At 46.2% G+C, this 14,001-nt stretch overlaps 1 protein-coding gene across 5 annotated transcripts in view; it reads right to left on the reverse strand.

Annotated features, from left to right (window-relative positions):
* WIPI2 (WD repeat domain, phosphoinositide interacting 2) overlaps positions 1 to 14,001 on the reverse strand; it is a 43,767-nt gene that overhangs the window by 10,275 nt on the left and 19,491 nt on the right. For all 5 annotated transcript variants that reach the window (XM_021675976.2, XM_021675975.2, XM_021675974.2 and 2 more), the window contains 4 exons: positions 6,617 to 6,786; positions 4,638 to 4,734; positions 4,109 to 4,206; positions 3,278 to 3,370 (listed from right to left, as the gene is read on the reverse strand). In XM_021675976.2, coding sequence (XP_021531651.2) covers positions 3,278 to 3,370; positions 4,109 to 4,206; positions 4,638 to 4,734; positions 6,617 to 6,786 — 458 coding nt within the window. The remainder of the gene's footprint in view (positions 1 to 3,277; positions 3,371 to 4,108; positions 4,207 to 4,637; positions 4,735 to 6,616; positions 6,787 to 14,001) is intronic.

Below are 14,001 nucleotides of genomic sequence, written 5' to 3' on the forward strand. Positions count from 1 at the left end.
CAGCTTCCCCAACTAAGGTAATATCAGATCTGTGGATGATGAGACAGATGTGAATATCTGGGGGAATAAATAAGAGAAGAGCCAAAAAATCATGAGAGGGACTTTCAATGCTTGAATATTAAAAGAATACTATCAGGTGATAATTTTAATGGTATTAAATTAGCACAAAAAGAGACTGATGGAAAGACAGGCCATCAAATGGGTAGCATTTCAAATTTGCAGGGCAGGAAAAATTATTCAACATTTATCCTCTGCAAATTTTAGAAGGTTCAAACTGTTAAATATAAAAACTGTTAAGCATATCTAGGCCAATGGGAGGCCGAGGCAGGCAGATCTCCTGAGCTTAGGAGTTTGAGACCGCCCTGGGCAACACAGTGAAACCCTGTCTCTACCAAAATACAAAAAAAATTAGCTGGGTGTGGTGGCACGTGCCCCCAGCTACTTGGGAGGCTGAGGCACGAGAATCACTTGAGTCCCAGAGATGGAGGTTGCAGTGAGCCAAGATCACGCCAGTGCACTCCAGCTTGGGCTACAGAGTGAAACTCTGTCAAAAAAAAAAAAAAAAAAGTATTAGGCCAAATGCAGTAACTCATGTCTGTAATCCCAGCACTTGGGGAGGCCAAGCTGGGACAAACACTAGAGCCCAGGAGTTCAAGACCAGCCTGGGCAACATAGCGAGACCCCATCTCTACAAAAAAAACAAAAAATTAGCCAAGGTTGATGGTATACTCCTGTTGTCCCAGGAGAGGAGGCAGCAGTAAGCTGTGATCATGCCACTGCACTATCTGCCATGCTTATAGATAGTAAAATGTGGCCGGGTGCGGTGGCTCACACCTGTAATCCCAGTACTTTGGGAGGCTGAGGCGGGTGTATCACGAAGTCAGGGGTTTAAGACCAGCCTGGCCAACATGGTGAAACCCCATCTCTACTAAAAATACAAAAATTAGCTAGACGTGGTGGCAAGCACTTGTAGTCCCAGCTACTTGGGAGGCTGCGGTGGGAGGATCACTTGAGCCTGGGAGGCAGAGGCTGCAGTGAGCAGAGATTGTGCCACTGCACTCCAGCCTGGGTGACAGAGCAAGCAAGACCTGCTTAAAAAAAAAACCAAAAACTGGCACTTAGAGGATAGCTGGTTCTTTCTGGATGGAGGGGCACAAAATGAATTTATAACACTGAGAATTAGGGGATCAAATATTTTCTGCATCCACATGTAAAAATAACCAAAGCAAAGGTTTTGTCTTCTGTAGCCTCAACTTTTAGATGGAGATAATTTTTTGGTGGCATATCTACTGTGCAATACTAATTAATTAAAGGTTGTTTTGTTGGCCAGGCGTGGTGGCTCACACCTGTAATCCCAGCACTTTGGGAGGCCAAGGTGGGCAGATCACAAGGTCAAGAGATCAAGACCATCCTAGCCAACATGGTAAAACCCCGTCTCTACTGAAAAATACAAAAATTAGCTGGGTGTGGTGGTGTGTGCCTGTAGTCCCAGCTACTCAGGAAGCTGAGGCAGGAGAGTTGCTTGAACCTGGGAAGTGGAGGTTGCAGTGAGCTGGGATCGTGCCACTGCACTCCAGCTTGGCAACAGAGTGAGACTCCGTCACAAAAATAAAAACAAAAACAAACAAAAAAAAGAGTTGTTTTGTTGCCACATGACCGCAAGATTCTTGAAAGCAGGGTTAGATCACAGGCCTCAGTGGGGCCTCGGCACCTGGGACAGAGCAGGGCTGGGAAGGTCTTGATCCTCTCACTCCAGAGACTAGGAGGATTCGTGTAAAAGCAATCACGTTTGCTCTTTATAGTCCAAAACGTATTATTCTATTTTTATGGGCCTTAAAATTCCATCAAGTACCTTTGGGCCTTTGTAAGAGCTACTGAAAAATATAACAGTGAGACTTTGATTAGTAAAGGAGTAACAGAATTTCAGGGCCATTTCAAAGGGAAATGAAAAGGACAAGGTGATACTGGGATAGTCTAGCACAATTAGAATCAAAGTCAGGCTTGGTGTCTGATCCCTCTGTTGCTGCCTGGCTGGGCAGCCCAGACACACTGCTTAACCTCTCTGAACCCTTGCTATGAGATGCAAAAATGTTTACCTTGCTGAGGGGAAACAAATGAGGTAATGAAGATAAAAGATCCAGGATAATGCATGACACAGAAGTGACCCATAAACAGTGACATCATTTATGAACTCAGGTGTGAGATTCAAGAACAAAGACTCAGGCAGGAAAGCTAAGGAAGTGAGCCGGCTCTTTATTGTATCTCATCTGCTTGGTAGTTTGAGGGGAGAGAGGACTTGAAAGGGGAGGCTATTTGAGGATTTCAATGAGAAGCAAAATCAAATCCAAATCAAAGTAACAGTCATCTGTGGGCAATGAAGAGCAGGACTGGCATCCAGAGGAGATGATGGAGGCGGGAGAGCAGACGCTACCTCAAGACAGAAGAAGGGAAGACGGAACTTTCAAGAAGAGAGGAACCGAAAAGAAAAAAGACGCAACAGTCCAAGTCAGGAAGAGAACAAGGACCCTTCAGTGTCCTGGAGGCTGAGGGAGCTTTGCCACATGTTCACAGGTACATGGGGACATTTAGAGGCCATGTCCTTTAAAGCCCGACATTCTTCTTACTGGAATCTCTTAAATTAATAGTTAGAAATACATATAAAAGATTGATACATAACTTAAATACACGACTATCTATGGCATCAACATGTTTGAAACATAGCGTCCCAAAAGGGTGATGTTGACATAAATCACAACTGAATGCTGCACAGCCATTACAAGTGTTTTTAGCTTAGAAAAATGTCATCATGCAGAGTGAAAAAGGATAAATTATACCCATAGTGGGATCTCAATTCTGTTGAATAAAGAGAAAATGAAAGGAAATACACAGAAATGTATTCAGATTGGCTGGAGAGAATTCTGTCTTGGCTTTTTTACGTTTCATTATTGTCTGGGTTCTTCCCCATAACATGTTAGTTTCATCATTTAGAAACACACGGGGCGAGTGGCACAGTTATACACAGTGTTTCCGTCTCCTTTGGACATTTCTGTGTTTTCTACTACTAACGTGTACCAGTTCTCCTGTCCACAGGGGCACGGCGCAAGCTCCGCTCACTCTCAGGCAGCACACGGCTACGGTCTGAGAAGCAGGAGGCTGTTTCTGCTTCTCCCTGAGCCGGTCGTATAGGACCTTGCTTCTGAATTGGCTATGTGAACAGAACTGGGAAAGTCTGTGGAAGCCTTCATACCACGGCTCCCCCAGGGAAAAACAGACTCACCTTCTCCGAAGCCGTGGCAAGCTTAGTTCCACTAGCATCAAAAGCCAACGCTGCTAAAGGACTGTCATGAGCCGGAATCATGTTTGCAGCTCTCTGAAAAAGGGAGACCAATAAAATGTGACCGCCGGGCAGTGACAGCCCACACCTCAGGGCTGGCACTTGGAGTACAGTCTAAAAATGCCAGTTAACTGTTCCTAAAACACCATCTATACAAATGCCAAACCCACTGATTTACTGGGGCTGGGAATCCAAGGAAACACTGCTCCAACTTTAGAAAAAACAAAGCAGTTTACCCCTAAGCTTTTCTACGTTCCTTAAAACATTCCTATGGCGAGGAGCTCAGCACTGGTGTGAATGCTGCAGCAGATCCAGAAGCAGAATGAGCCAGACCTGCTCTGTCAGTGAGAGGAGTAGCAGGGCCAGGTGCGGGGGCACCCGCCTGTAATCCCAGCACTTCAAGAGGCTGAGGCGGGAGGATGGCTTGAGGCTAGGAGTTTGAGGCCAGCCTGGGCAACACAGCAAGACTCCGTCTCTACCAAAGTAAAAAATTAGCTGGGTGTGGTGGTGCATGACTGTAGCTACTTGGGAGGCTGAGGCAGGAGGATCACTTGAGCCCAGGAGGTTAAGGCTGCAGTAAGCTAGGACTGCACTACTGCACTCCAGCCTGGGCAACAAAGTGAGACCCTGTCTCAAAAAAAAAAAAAAAAAAAAAAAAGTACAGCAGTTAGTATTGCTGAGCCAAGAAAGTCAGGATGCCAGAGATGCCACAGCGCTCCTCCGCAGGAAAAAGCTACACTTGAAAGAGCTATTCGAGTAGGAAAGGCATCTCACCAAATTAATGGTATCGAAGACCTGCACCTCTCCGATGGTTGCGCTCCCTGGGTACGCCAAGTAGCAGTTGTCATTGTTGATTGACAGCGCACACAGGCCTGCAAATGACACCCGGAGGACGAGATGCAAACTCACACCTGAGAGCTCCTTCTCAGATGTCAGATATAATTCAGCATTTATTTAACAAAGCATTAGGAACAAATAATAATAACTTGGATATGATCTTGTTTGCTGCGTTAAAAAAAAGTTCTATGACCCCAAATCCACCTTAGGTGATACCAGTATTGTAAAGAGATTAAAGGCCTTTGGTTTGAACTGATCGGTAACCTCAAACTTGAAAGCTGATCAAACCAATGAGTTTATGTGGTCACACGACCAGCATCAGTAGGAAGGTAGCCTGGTTTGGGATCAATACTTTTTAAATCTGTCTCATCTGCAGAACCTATACAGAGAAAAAATCTCTCACCTATAGCTATCTTTCAAAGGCAAAATCAGAAAAACAGGATTCTCTCCTCGCAAGTGAGCTCACCTGCAGGGTTTGGAGGCGTCTCCCTGATCGTGTGCAGTACCTTCATGTCCCGAATGTTGTGGATGTACAGGGACTCTTCCAGGCATACTATTAGCCTCTAGGCAAGAGATGAAATGAAACCAAATGTGAAGCAACAGCCGGTGCAACACACGCCCCAATCTTCACTGGATTCACTCCAGGACTATGATGCTCTCAGTTGCTCCTATTTTTATTTTTTTTGTAGTTAGTGTCTTGCTGTGTCACCCAGGCTGGAGTGCAGTGGTGCGATCTTGGCTCACCGCAACCTCTGCCTCACGGGTTCAAGTGATTCTCCTGCCTCAGCCTCTTGAGTAGCTGGGATTACAGGTGCCTGCCACCACGCCTGGCTAATTTTTGTATTTGTACAGATGGGGTCTCACCATGTTGGTCAGGCTGGTCTTGAACTCTTGACCTCAGGTGATCCACCCCCATGTTGGCCTCACAATCTTAGTTCCTTCTAGAACATCATGCAGACCAATGTTCGAAGCACTGAGGGTACAGCTGCTTTCCACCAACAATCAAGGGGGAGCCGGGGCGGGTGCACCTCTCCCTCGATACCCAGCTGTACTGGGAATTCTAACCAGGCCATTTAGTTCAGGGTTAGGCAAATGCTAACCTATAGCTAAGACAAGTGTGCTGTGAATAGATTTGGAAAGATTTGCTTTTTAAAACTGATGCTGACTGTGGCGCAGGTAAAGTGAAAATAAGAGCCTGGGGGTTTTAAAAGGTCTAACGTTTATTCTGCACTCAGATTAGCTTGCAAGTTCCTGCTCCATTTGGAAGAAAATGAATGTAGACTTGAAGATGATGCATTGCTGTGATGATTTATGCAAGAAAGATGATGGGCCATGCGCCCGGCTCTACATCAGGTGGATATGAACACAATTTGTATGCTTTAAAATTTTTACATGCTCAGGCTGGGCGCAGTGGCTCTTGCCTGTAATCCCAGCACTTTGGGAGGCTGAGGTGGGTGGATTACAAGGTCAGGAGATTGAGACCAGCTTGGCCAACATGGTGAAATCCTGTTTCTACAAAAATACAAAAATTAGCCCGGTGTGGTGGCATGCGCCTGTGGTCCCAGCTACTCAGGAGGCTGAGGCAGGAGAATGGCTTGAACCTGGGAGGCAGAGGTTTCAGTGAGTTGAGATTGCGCCACTGCACTCCAGCCTAAATGACAAAAAGTGAGACTCTGTCTCAAAAAAAACAAATCTTTTTTTAAATGCTCAAGGTATTATGTCTTATACTTTCCCATTCTAATTAACTTTGTCAATTAACAGACCAATTCCCAGTCTCAACTGTGTGAGGTAAGAGGGTCTCTACTGTGATCACTGCATCTAGTCACCGCATCTCAGAGTGCAGCTGTTGGCTGTCACAATGTACGCTCTGGAGGCAGCCAGCTGCTTCATCAGCTTTCCCTGCAGGGAATGTGGTCAGAAATAGCCTGCGAGGGGTCTTCTGGATGATGCCATTACATTGGGCTTGAGCACAGGCTGGGAGGCAGCCCCACGAAACACAGGCATGTGCCACCCACTGCATCCTTCCTCTAAGCCAGACGTTCTTATTAGTTTAGGGGGAGATACAGAAAATAGATCCTTTATCTTGAATTTCACGTTAAATTAACAATTTACAAAAGGAAAAAAAAGTCTAAAAATTTTAAGTAACATTCAAGAAGCAAAACCAGGCAATAAGTGAAAGAGACTCTGCTGTCCACCCTCTGGATAGGCCCAGGGATGCCTGTATGGGAACAGTGTGACAGAGGCCCGGGCATTCGTCGTGAATGGAACGGGCTGAGCAAAGCTGGTGGGATGAGAAAACAGAGCTGGTTGCTGGTGGCAAGGATCTGTGCCCAGTAACGTGGGGCCAGGCAGTCAAGCAATGGCGGAGGGACTTGCTGGTGGGGTGGGCTTGTCCCAGAGGCTAGAGGGAGCAGCAGACACGCCCACACCCAGCTGGGCGCTCACCTGCCTGTTGAGCTTCACAGCCAGAATCGTGTTGGAGTAGCTGTAGTTGCAGATCTCAGTTCCCTTCTTAAAGTGGCACACCTTTAGCTTCCTTGGTGCTTTAAGGCTCACGATGGCCACTAAGCTGCTAGAGAACAATCTCTCTACAATGCATACATCTTCTGTGTCGGCTGAAATCACAAAGGGAAGTACGTGCGTGAACATCTACACATGGCCACGGCCACAGGCAGAATCTGTGCTGGGAAATAAACACATGCCTGGGCAACACGCAGAGCACAGCGCTGGGGGGCGCCTGCAGAAGGTGTGGTCACGGCGGGGTGGGGGGGGAGGCGGGGACAGCACAGGGGGTCTGAGGGTCCTGATTCGCTGGAGCCTGAGGAGCGTTTCCACAGTGAGTAAGGAAGGCCCTACGTGAGCATTCACACGAAAGACAAAGGTTCCTTTCAATCAGTTCTGTTGCTGGATTTGAATGGTGTGACCTAAAAACACGCGTGAATTTAGGAACCAAACAAACTACTAGGTAAAGTCAAAGAGGAAGGTCTAGGACCCCCTTCATTAAGACACAAACTCCTAGGAAACTGCAATCGCTTCCTGTGGGTGGCACAGACTCACGTGCTGAGTGCTAGCCTACGTGTTCGCATACCGAGGCTGGCCAAAGAATCACACGTGTCCAAAGTGGCAAGACACATACTTATTTTTTAAAAAGATGCTGCTATTGTAACTCATGTGTCACAAAACACTGCCATACAGTCTAAGAAATGTCCGGTAGGCAATCCTGCTGTGCCTACACAAAGCTAGACGGTCGACCTACTAGGCCTCTAGGCTACATAGTGTGGCCTGTAGCTCCTGAGGACAGACCTGCTCGGCCTGTGACTGAATACTGTGGCCAGCCGCAGCACAGTTCTAAGTACCTGTGTGTCTAAACAAAACATGGGAAAGCTGCAGCAAGAACACGGCCTGGTCCTCTCACAGGACCACTGCGGCACACGCAGCCCCTTCGCTGGCTCACACACCAACGCAGCATGACGCCACTTTGAATGGAACAGCAGTCAACTCAAGTGCATCATTCTAAGCTCTTTTCAGTGGCCAGTTTCTTCTCAGTTGCTTTTACTAGACGGTTGCTATAAACCTTCTTTCTGACAACAGCAAATGACCTTTATTCAAAAAGAACAAAGGCAAGCGTCTGCACAAATGGGGGGGAGGGGGCGTGCACACGTGCAGGGAGGACAGGTTCTGTCTGCAGCTTCTCTGCCCAGCAGCATATCAGTCTAAGGGCCACCCACCGCCTTCCAGGATCTGTCATGCCAGTGCATGGGGGTGGGTGGTGATCATGCTCCTGTGTAGAGGCAGGAGTCCGTGTCTGTCAACGATGCCCTTCTAGTACCTGGCATGCAGCAGCACTCAAACACGAGGTCAACCCAACTCAGAAGAGATGGTGCATAACCTGGAATGTGTCAATTATTTGCAGTAAAATATAATTTCCCTAAAGATCAGACCCTCATGTTCTCTGATCAGTCCTCTCTTTCCTTCAGGAAACTGACATGGATACCAAGTCATGACAGAACCCTGCTTGCTAGACAGTGGGGGAGAAAGAGGGTTGGGCCAGATGTGGTGGCTCACACCTATAATCCCAGCACTCTGGGAGGCCAAGGTGGGAGGACTGCTTGAGGCCAGGAATTTGAGACCAGCCTGGGCAACATAGTGAGATCCCATCTCTACAAAAAAAGAACTTACTTCCAAATAGGTCTTCTCTTCATCACTCACAGGCTCTGTTCTGTGTACCTGCCTGCTTGGTAAGGTTTATTTGTGACCTCACATCAACACTCATGGTGCTTTTACAGTCGTCCATGGACACGTGCAAAGTGGGAAATTTTTTTTCTTTTTTTGAGATGGAGTTTCGCTCTTATTGTGCAGGCTGGAGTGCAGTGGTGTGATCTCAGTTCACTGCAACCTCCTCCTCCTGGGTTCAATCGATTCTCCTGCCTCAGCCTCCCAAGTAGCTAGGGCTACAGGTGCATGCCACCATGCCTGGCTAATTTTTGTATTTTTAGTAGAGACAGGGTTTTGCCATGTTGGTCAGGGTGGTCTCAAACTCCTGACCTCAGGTGATCCGCCCACCTTGGCCTCCCAAACTGCTGGGATGACAGCCTTGAGCCACCGCCCCAAGATTTGTCACATGATGCACATGTTCCTGGTTGAGGTCACACAGGGCGACGTCCTGTCTTCTCATGTCAATTCTCATACTGAAAACAACTGTCATTTTTGTGGTCTACTGAGGGCTACTGAGTGCCTGCTTTTCGTACTTTTGTGCTTTTTGGTGATTTCACTGTTGGGCCTGGCACAGTGTGGAGTGTCATCGAGTGTCCCTAAGCACAAGCAGTCTGTGATGTGCCCTGCGGAGAAAACATGCATGCGAGAGGAGTTCTGCTGACGAGAGTTCCATGCAAGCTGTTGAGTTCAATGTTAGTGACCCAGCAATCTGCATTGCATCAGCACGCCTTGAGGCAGGGGAGCACACAGAAAACCAGGTTTTTTTTTTTTTTTAAGGTTGATCTTCATACAATTTTTTTTTTTATTGTATTTGGGCTCTGGGGTTGTCTTTTGATCGGCTGATGAAAATGCTGTGACCAGAGGCGACCTCCCATCTTTCCCCTGGGGAGCAATACTTCATGATTCGCTAAGCCAGGGTCCCAGAGATTTACAGACTCTGTGAATAACGAGAATCAATTGTATTTTTATGTTTTTTCAAAGAACAGATTCTTACTGCTTTGCTTGGTGAAACTTACTTACTTCACTCATTCAACACAAACAACCACATCCTTACCAGGGGAGACCACTGCAAGTATACAGTGGTAAACAGGACGGCGCCATCACGGAGAGGAGGCCAAAGAGATGTGGGCCCAGGGCCCTGTGTGGCACTGAAACTATCCATGGTCAGCAAAGGAGACTGAGGAAGAGAGAAGCCAGGACCGTGTATGAGACGGAACCCAAAAGAAGAGGGTATCTGAAGACCGGCAGGAAAGCAACTGTGCCCAGCGCTGCAGGGGAGGAGGAAACAAGACACGTCCCCCGAGTCTGGGAACGAGAAGCTTATCTGGAGACCTTGACTTATTTTGAAGAAGATGTGCACAAAGAATGGCTGAAATGTGAAAGAGAGTGAGGAAGTGGGAAAAAAACTCAGACTATCTGCAAGAGTTATGCTACGGGCCAGGTGCGGGGGCTCACACCTGGAATTTCAGCACTTTGGGAAGCTGAGGTGGCCAGATCACCTGAGGTCAGCAGTTTGAGACCAGCCTGGCCAACATGGTGAAACCTCATTTCTACTAAAAAAAAAAAAAAAGTAGCCAGGCCTGGCGGTGTGTGCCTATATTCCCAGCTACTTGGGAGGCTGAGGCAGGAGAATCTCTTGAACCCAGGAGGCAGAAGTTGCAGTGGAGATCAGATCGCACCACTGGACAGTAGCTTTGTTCATAATAGCTAAACTAGAAAGAGCCCAGATATCTATCAGTAAGAGAATAGATGAACAACTGTGATATATTCACATAACCGGGCAAATGAGACACAAGATGTGGATAAATCTAAAAAACATGCAAAGCGAAAGGAACATCATCAAAAGAGTATATGCTCTGTTCATATGAAGTTCTAGAAGATACAAAGCTAATCTATAGGCTGGGCGCAGTGGCTCACGCCTATAATCCCAGCACTTTGGGAGGCGAAGGCAGGTACATCGTGAGGTCAGGAAATCGAGACTATCCTGGCTAACATGGTGAAACCCCACCTCTACTAAAAATAAAAAAAATTAGCCAGGTGTGGTGGCGCGTGCCTGTAGTTCCAGCTACCTGGGACGCTGAGGCTGAAGAATCGCTTGAACCCGGAAGGCGGATGATACGGTGAGCTGAGATCATGCCACTACACTCCAGCCTGGCGACAGAGTGAGGCTCCGTCTCAAAAAAAAAAAAAAAATGTATATGTTGCCTCTTGGGCAATGTGGGTGGAAGGGAGCTGTGACTGAAAGGAAGTATGAGAGAACTTTCTGGAGGGATGGTAAACCTTTCAGTTCAGAGATGCAGGCAACTGTTAAAACTCACGTAGCGCTCACTCAAGAAATGTGCATTCCACTGTAAGTAAATTTTACCTTACAAGAAAAAACAAACATTGAACTCTACTTAGTATTTAATTGATGCCTACCATCTATTCAGAAATGCATACACATAAAATAAAGCCGAGTGTGGCAGTTTGTCTGTAATCTCAGCACTCAGGGAGGTTGAGGTGGGAGGATCACTTGAGCCCAGGAGTCTGAGACTAGCCTGGGCAACACAGCAAGATCCTGTGCCTACAAAAAAAAGCTAATAAATTAGCTGAGCATGTCGGTACACTCCTATACTCCCAGCAACTCTGGAGGCAGAGGCAGGAGGATTGCTTCAGCCCGGAGGTTGAGGCTATAGCAAGCTATGATTGCACCACTGCACTCCAATCTGGCTGCCTGGGTGACAGAGCAAGATGCTATCTCAAAAATAAATAAATAGGCCAGGCGCGGTGGCTTACGCCTGTAATCCCAGCACTTTGGGAGGTTGAGGCGGGTGGATCACGAGGTCAAGAGATCGAGACCATCCTGGTCAACATGGTGAAACCCCGTCTCTACTAAAAATACAAAAATTAGCTGGGTGTGGTGGCGCGTGCCTGTAATCCCAGCTACTCGGGAGGCTGAGGCAGGAGAATTGCCTGAACCCAGGAGGCGGAGGTTGCGGTGAGCTGAGATCGCGCCATTGCACTCCAGCCTGGGTAACAAGAGCGAAACTCCATCTCAAAAATAAATAAATAAATAAAAAAGATGGATGGAGTGTGTGTGTGTGTGTGTGTGTGTGTGTGTGTGTGTGTGTGTGTGTGTATGTGTGTTAGGACAAGTATAGTGAAATGTTAAGGGAAGAATCTAAATGGTAGATACACAGGTGTTAGCTGTAAAATACTTTCAACTTTTCAGTTTGAAAATTTCCTTTAATAAAATGTTAGAAAAAGAAAAATGAGGTCTTCAGTTGCTTAAGTGCAGGTGCAGAGAAGGTAAAGAACTAATGGGTCAGGATGTCTGTTTATCTCTCCTACCAACTATCATCTAGAAAAGCAGAGCTTTCAGAATGTTTTAAACGGGGATGGGAGGATGAAAGCAGAAAAGTGCTTTAAAACTGTAAATATTCATAAAACAGTAAAGTGAACCTCCATATACCACCACCTAATCCAACAAACACTAACTTTTTCCCCTTTTGCTTCAATTATTTTTTCTTTATTGAAGTTTAGAAGAGAAGTTCATCCTGACATTTACCTAAATGCTGCAGAGTAAGCCCCTCTACCTAAGTAAGGACACAGACAAGCATCCTTCCCAGCCCCTGAATGCAAGTGAGAGGTCCTTACATTGAATACACTCCAAGTATTTCAGGTAAAACATAACCCCAAAGTATTAGATGACAAGCTTGGGAAATGTTTTACGTACATGCTGGGAGTAGGGAAAATCCTTTCTAGTATTTAGAAGCCTTAGCAAAAAAAAGACTGATGCACTTGAATATATAGAAATCCAAGACTTCGGCCAGGTGCTCACACCTATAATCCCAACACTTTGGGACGCCAAGGCAGGCAGATCACCTGAGGTCTGGAGTTTGAGACCAACTGACCAACATGGTGAAATCCCATCTCCACTAAAAATATGAAAAATTATAGGCATGTGCCACCTGGGCATGGTGGCACATGCCTATAATCCCAGCTACCTGGGAGGCAGAGGTAGGGGAATCGCTTCTACCCAGAAGGCGGAGGTTGCAGTGAGCCAAGAATGCGCCACTGCACTCCAGCCTGGGCAAAAAGAGTAAAACTCCATCTCAAAAAACAAACAAACAAACAAACAAAAAACCAAAAAAAAAAAAAAAAACTCAAGACTTCAGAATCATAAACAAGGTCAAAAGGCAAATGACAGTCCAGAAAAAAATATTTGCAACCGCTAACAAATAAATGGCTAATTTGCTTTAAGTCATTACAAGAGGTATAACCCAACAGAAAAACAGGCAAAGGACAGAAACAGGCAGTTAAAAAAAAAAGCAGCAGCAGCATGACTGCATGAGAAAAAAAAAGCCTTCAGTTTAAGTTGATTTCAGAAATGGAAATAAGGCCGGGAGCCATGGATCACACCTATAATCCCAGCACTTTAGGAGCCTGAGATGGGTGGATCACTTGAGGTCAGGAGTTCGAGACCAACCTGGGGAATAAGGGGAAACCCCACCTCTACTAAGAAAAAACATAAAAAACTGGCCAGGTGTGGTGGCACACGCCTCTGGTCCCAGCTACTAGGGAGGCTGAGGCAGGAGAATCAGTTGAACTCGGGAAGTGGAGGTTGCAGGGTTGTAGTGAGCTAAGATCGCACCACTGTGCTTCAGCTTGGGTGACAGAACAAGACTCTGTTTTCAAAAAGAAAAAAAAATGTAAATAATTAGCTGGGCGCTGTGGCTCATGCCTATAATTCCAGAACTTTGGAAGGCTGAGGCAGGCAGGTTGCTTGAGGTCAGGAGTTCAAGACCAGCCTGGCCAATATGGCGAAATCCCATCTCTACTAAAAATAACAAAAATTAGCTGGGCATGGTGAAGTGTGCCTGTAATCTCAGCTACTCGGGAGGCTTAGGCAGGAGAATCGTCTGAACCTGGGAGGCAGAGGTTGCAGTGAGCCAAGATCGAGACTGTGCCACTGTACTTTAGTCTGGGTAACAGAGCAAGACTCTGTCTTTAAAAAAAAAAAAAAAAAAAAAAAAAAAGATTTGTAAATAATAAAGAATAATAAAGGTAAATGGACATATTTTTTAAAATCTCAGACTCATAAACATAAAAATGCTGGGTAATGGACAGCACTGGTGGGGTGAGGGGAGGCAGGCACGCTCACTCTATTAAACAGGAACATAAACCAGTACAATTTTAAGGGCAACTTGGCAACGTTTATCCATTTTATAATGTGGTTAATCTGCTGATTCAACATTTCTGACTTTAGGGCTTTATCTCACAGCTGTACTCACAAGCAGGCAAAACAAAGATGTCCACCCAGCAACTGCACTCCTACAGTTATGAACATTAGTTACAATTTTTACGTGGAAAAAAAAATGTATTTCCACACAAAAACTTGTAACTAATGTTCACAGCAGCACTATTCACAGCAGCCAAAAACAGACCATCACCCCTATGTCCATCAGCAGACAAATGAATAAAGAAAGCAGGGTACATCCACACAACGTAATATTATTCAGCAATCTGAAGGAATGGTGCTGATGCGTGCTACAACACGGATGAACTGTGAACAATGCTACATGAAAGCAGCCAGCTGCATAGGATTCTGTTTATCTGAAAGGCCCAGTGCAGCA

This window comes from Aotus nancymaae, unplaced genomic scaffold (genome assembly GCF_030222135.1).
Source record: "Aotus nancymaae isolate 86718 unplaced genomic scaffold, 86718_ANA_hifiasm-v0.15.2.pri h1tg000015l_0, whole genome shotgun sequence".
NCBI classification, from domain to species: Eukaryota; Metazoa; Chordata; class Mammalia; order Primates; family Aotidae; genus Aotus; species Aotus nancymaae.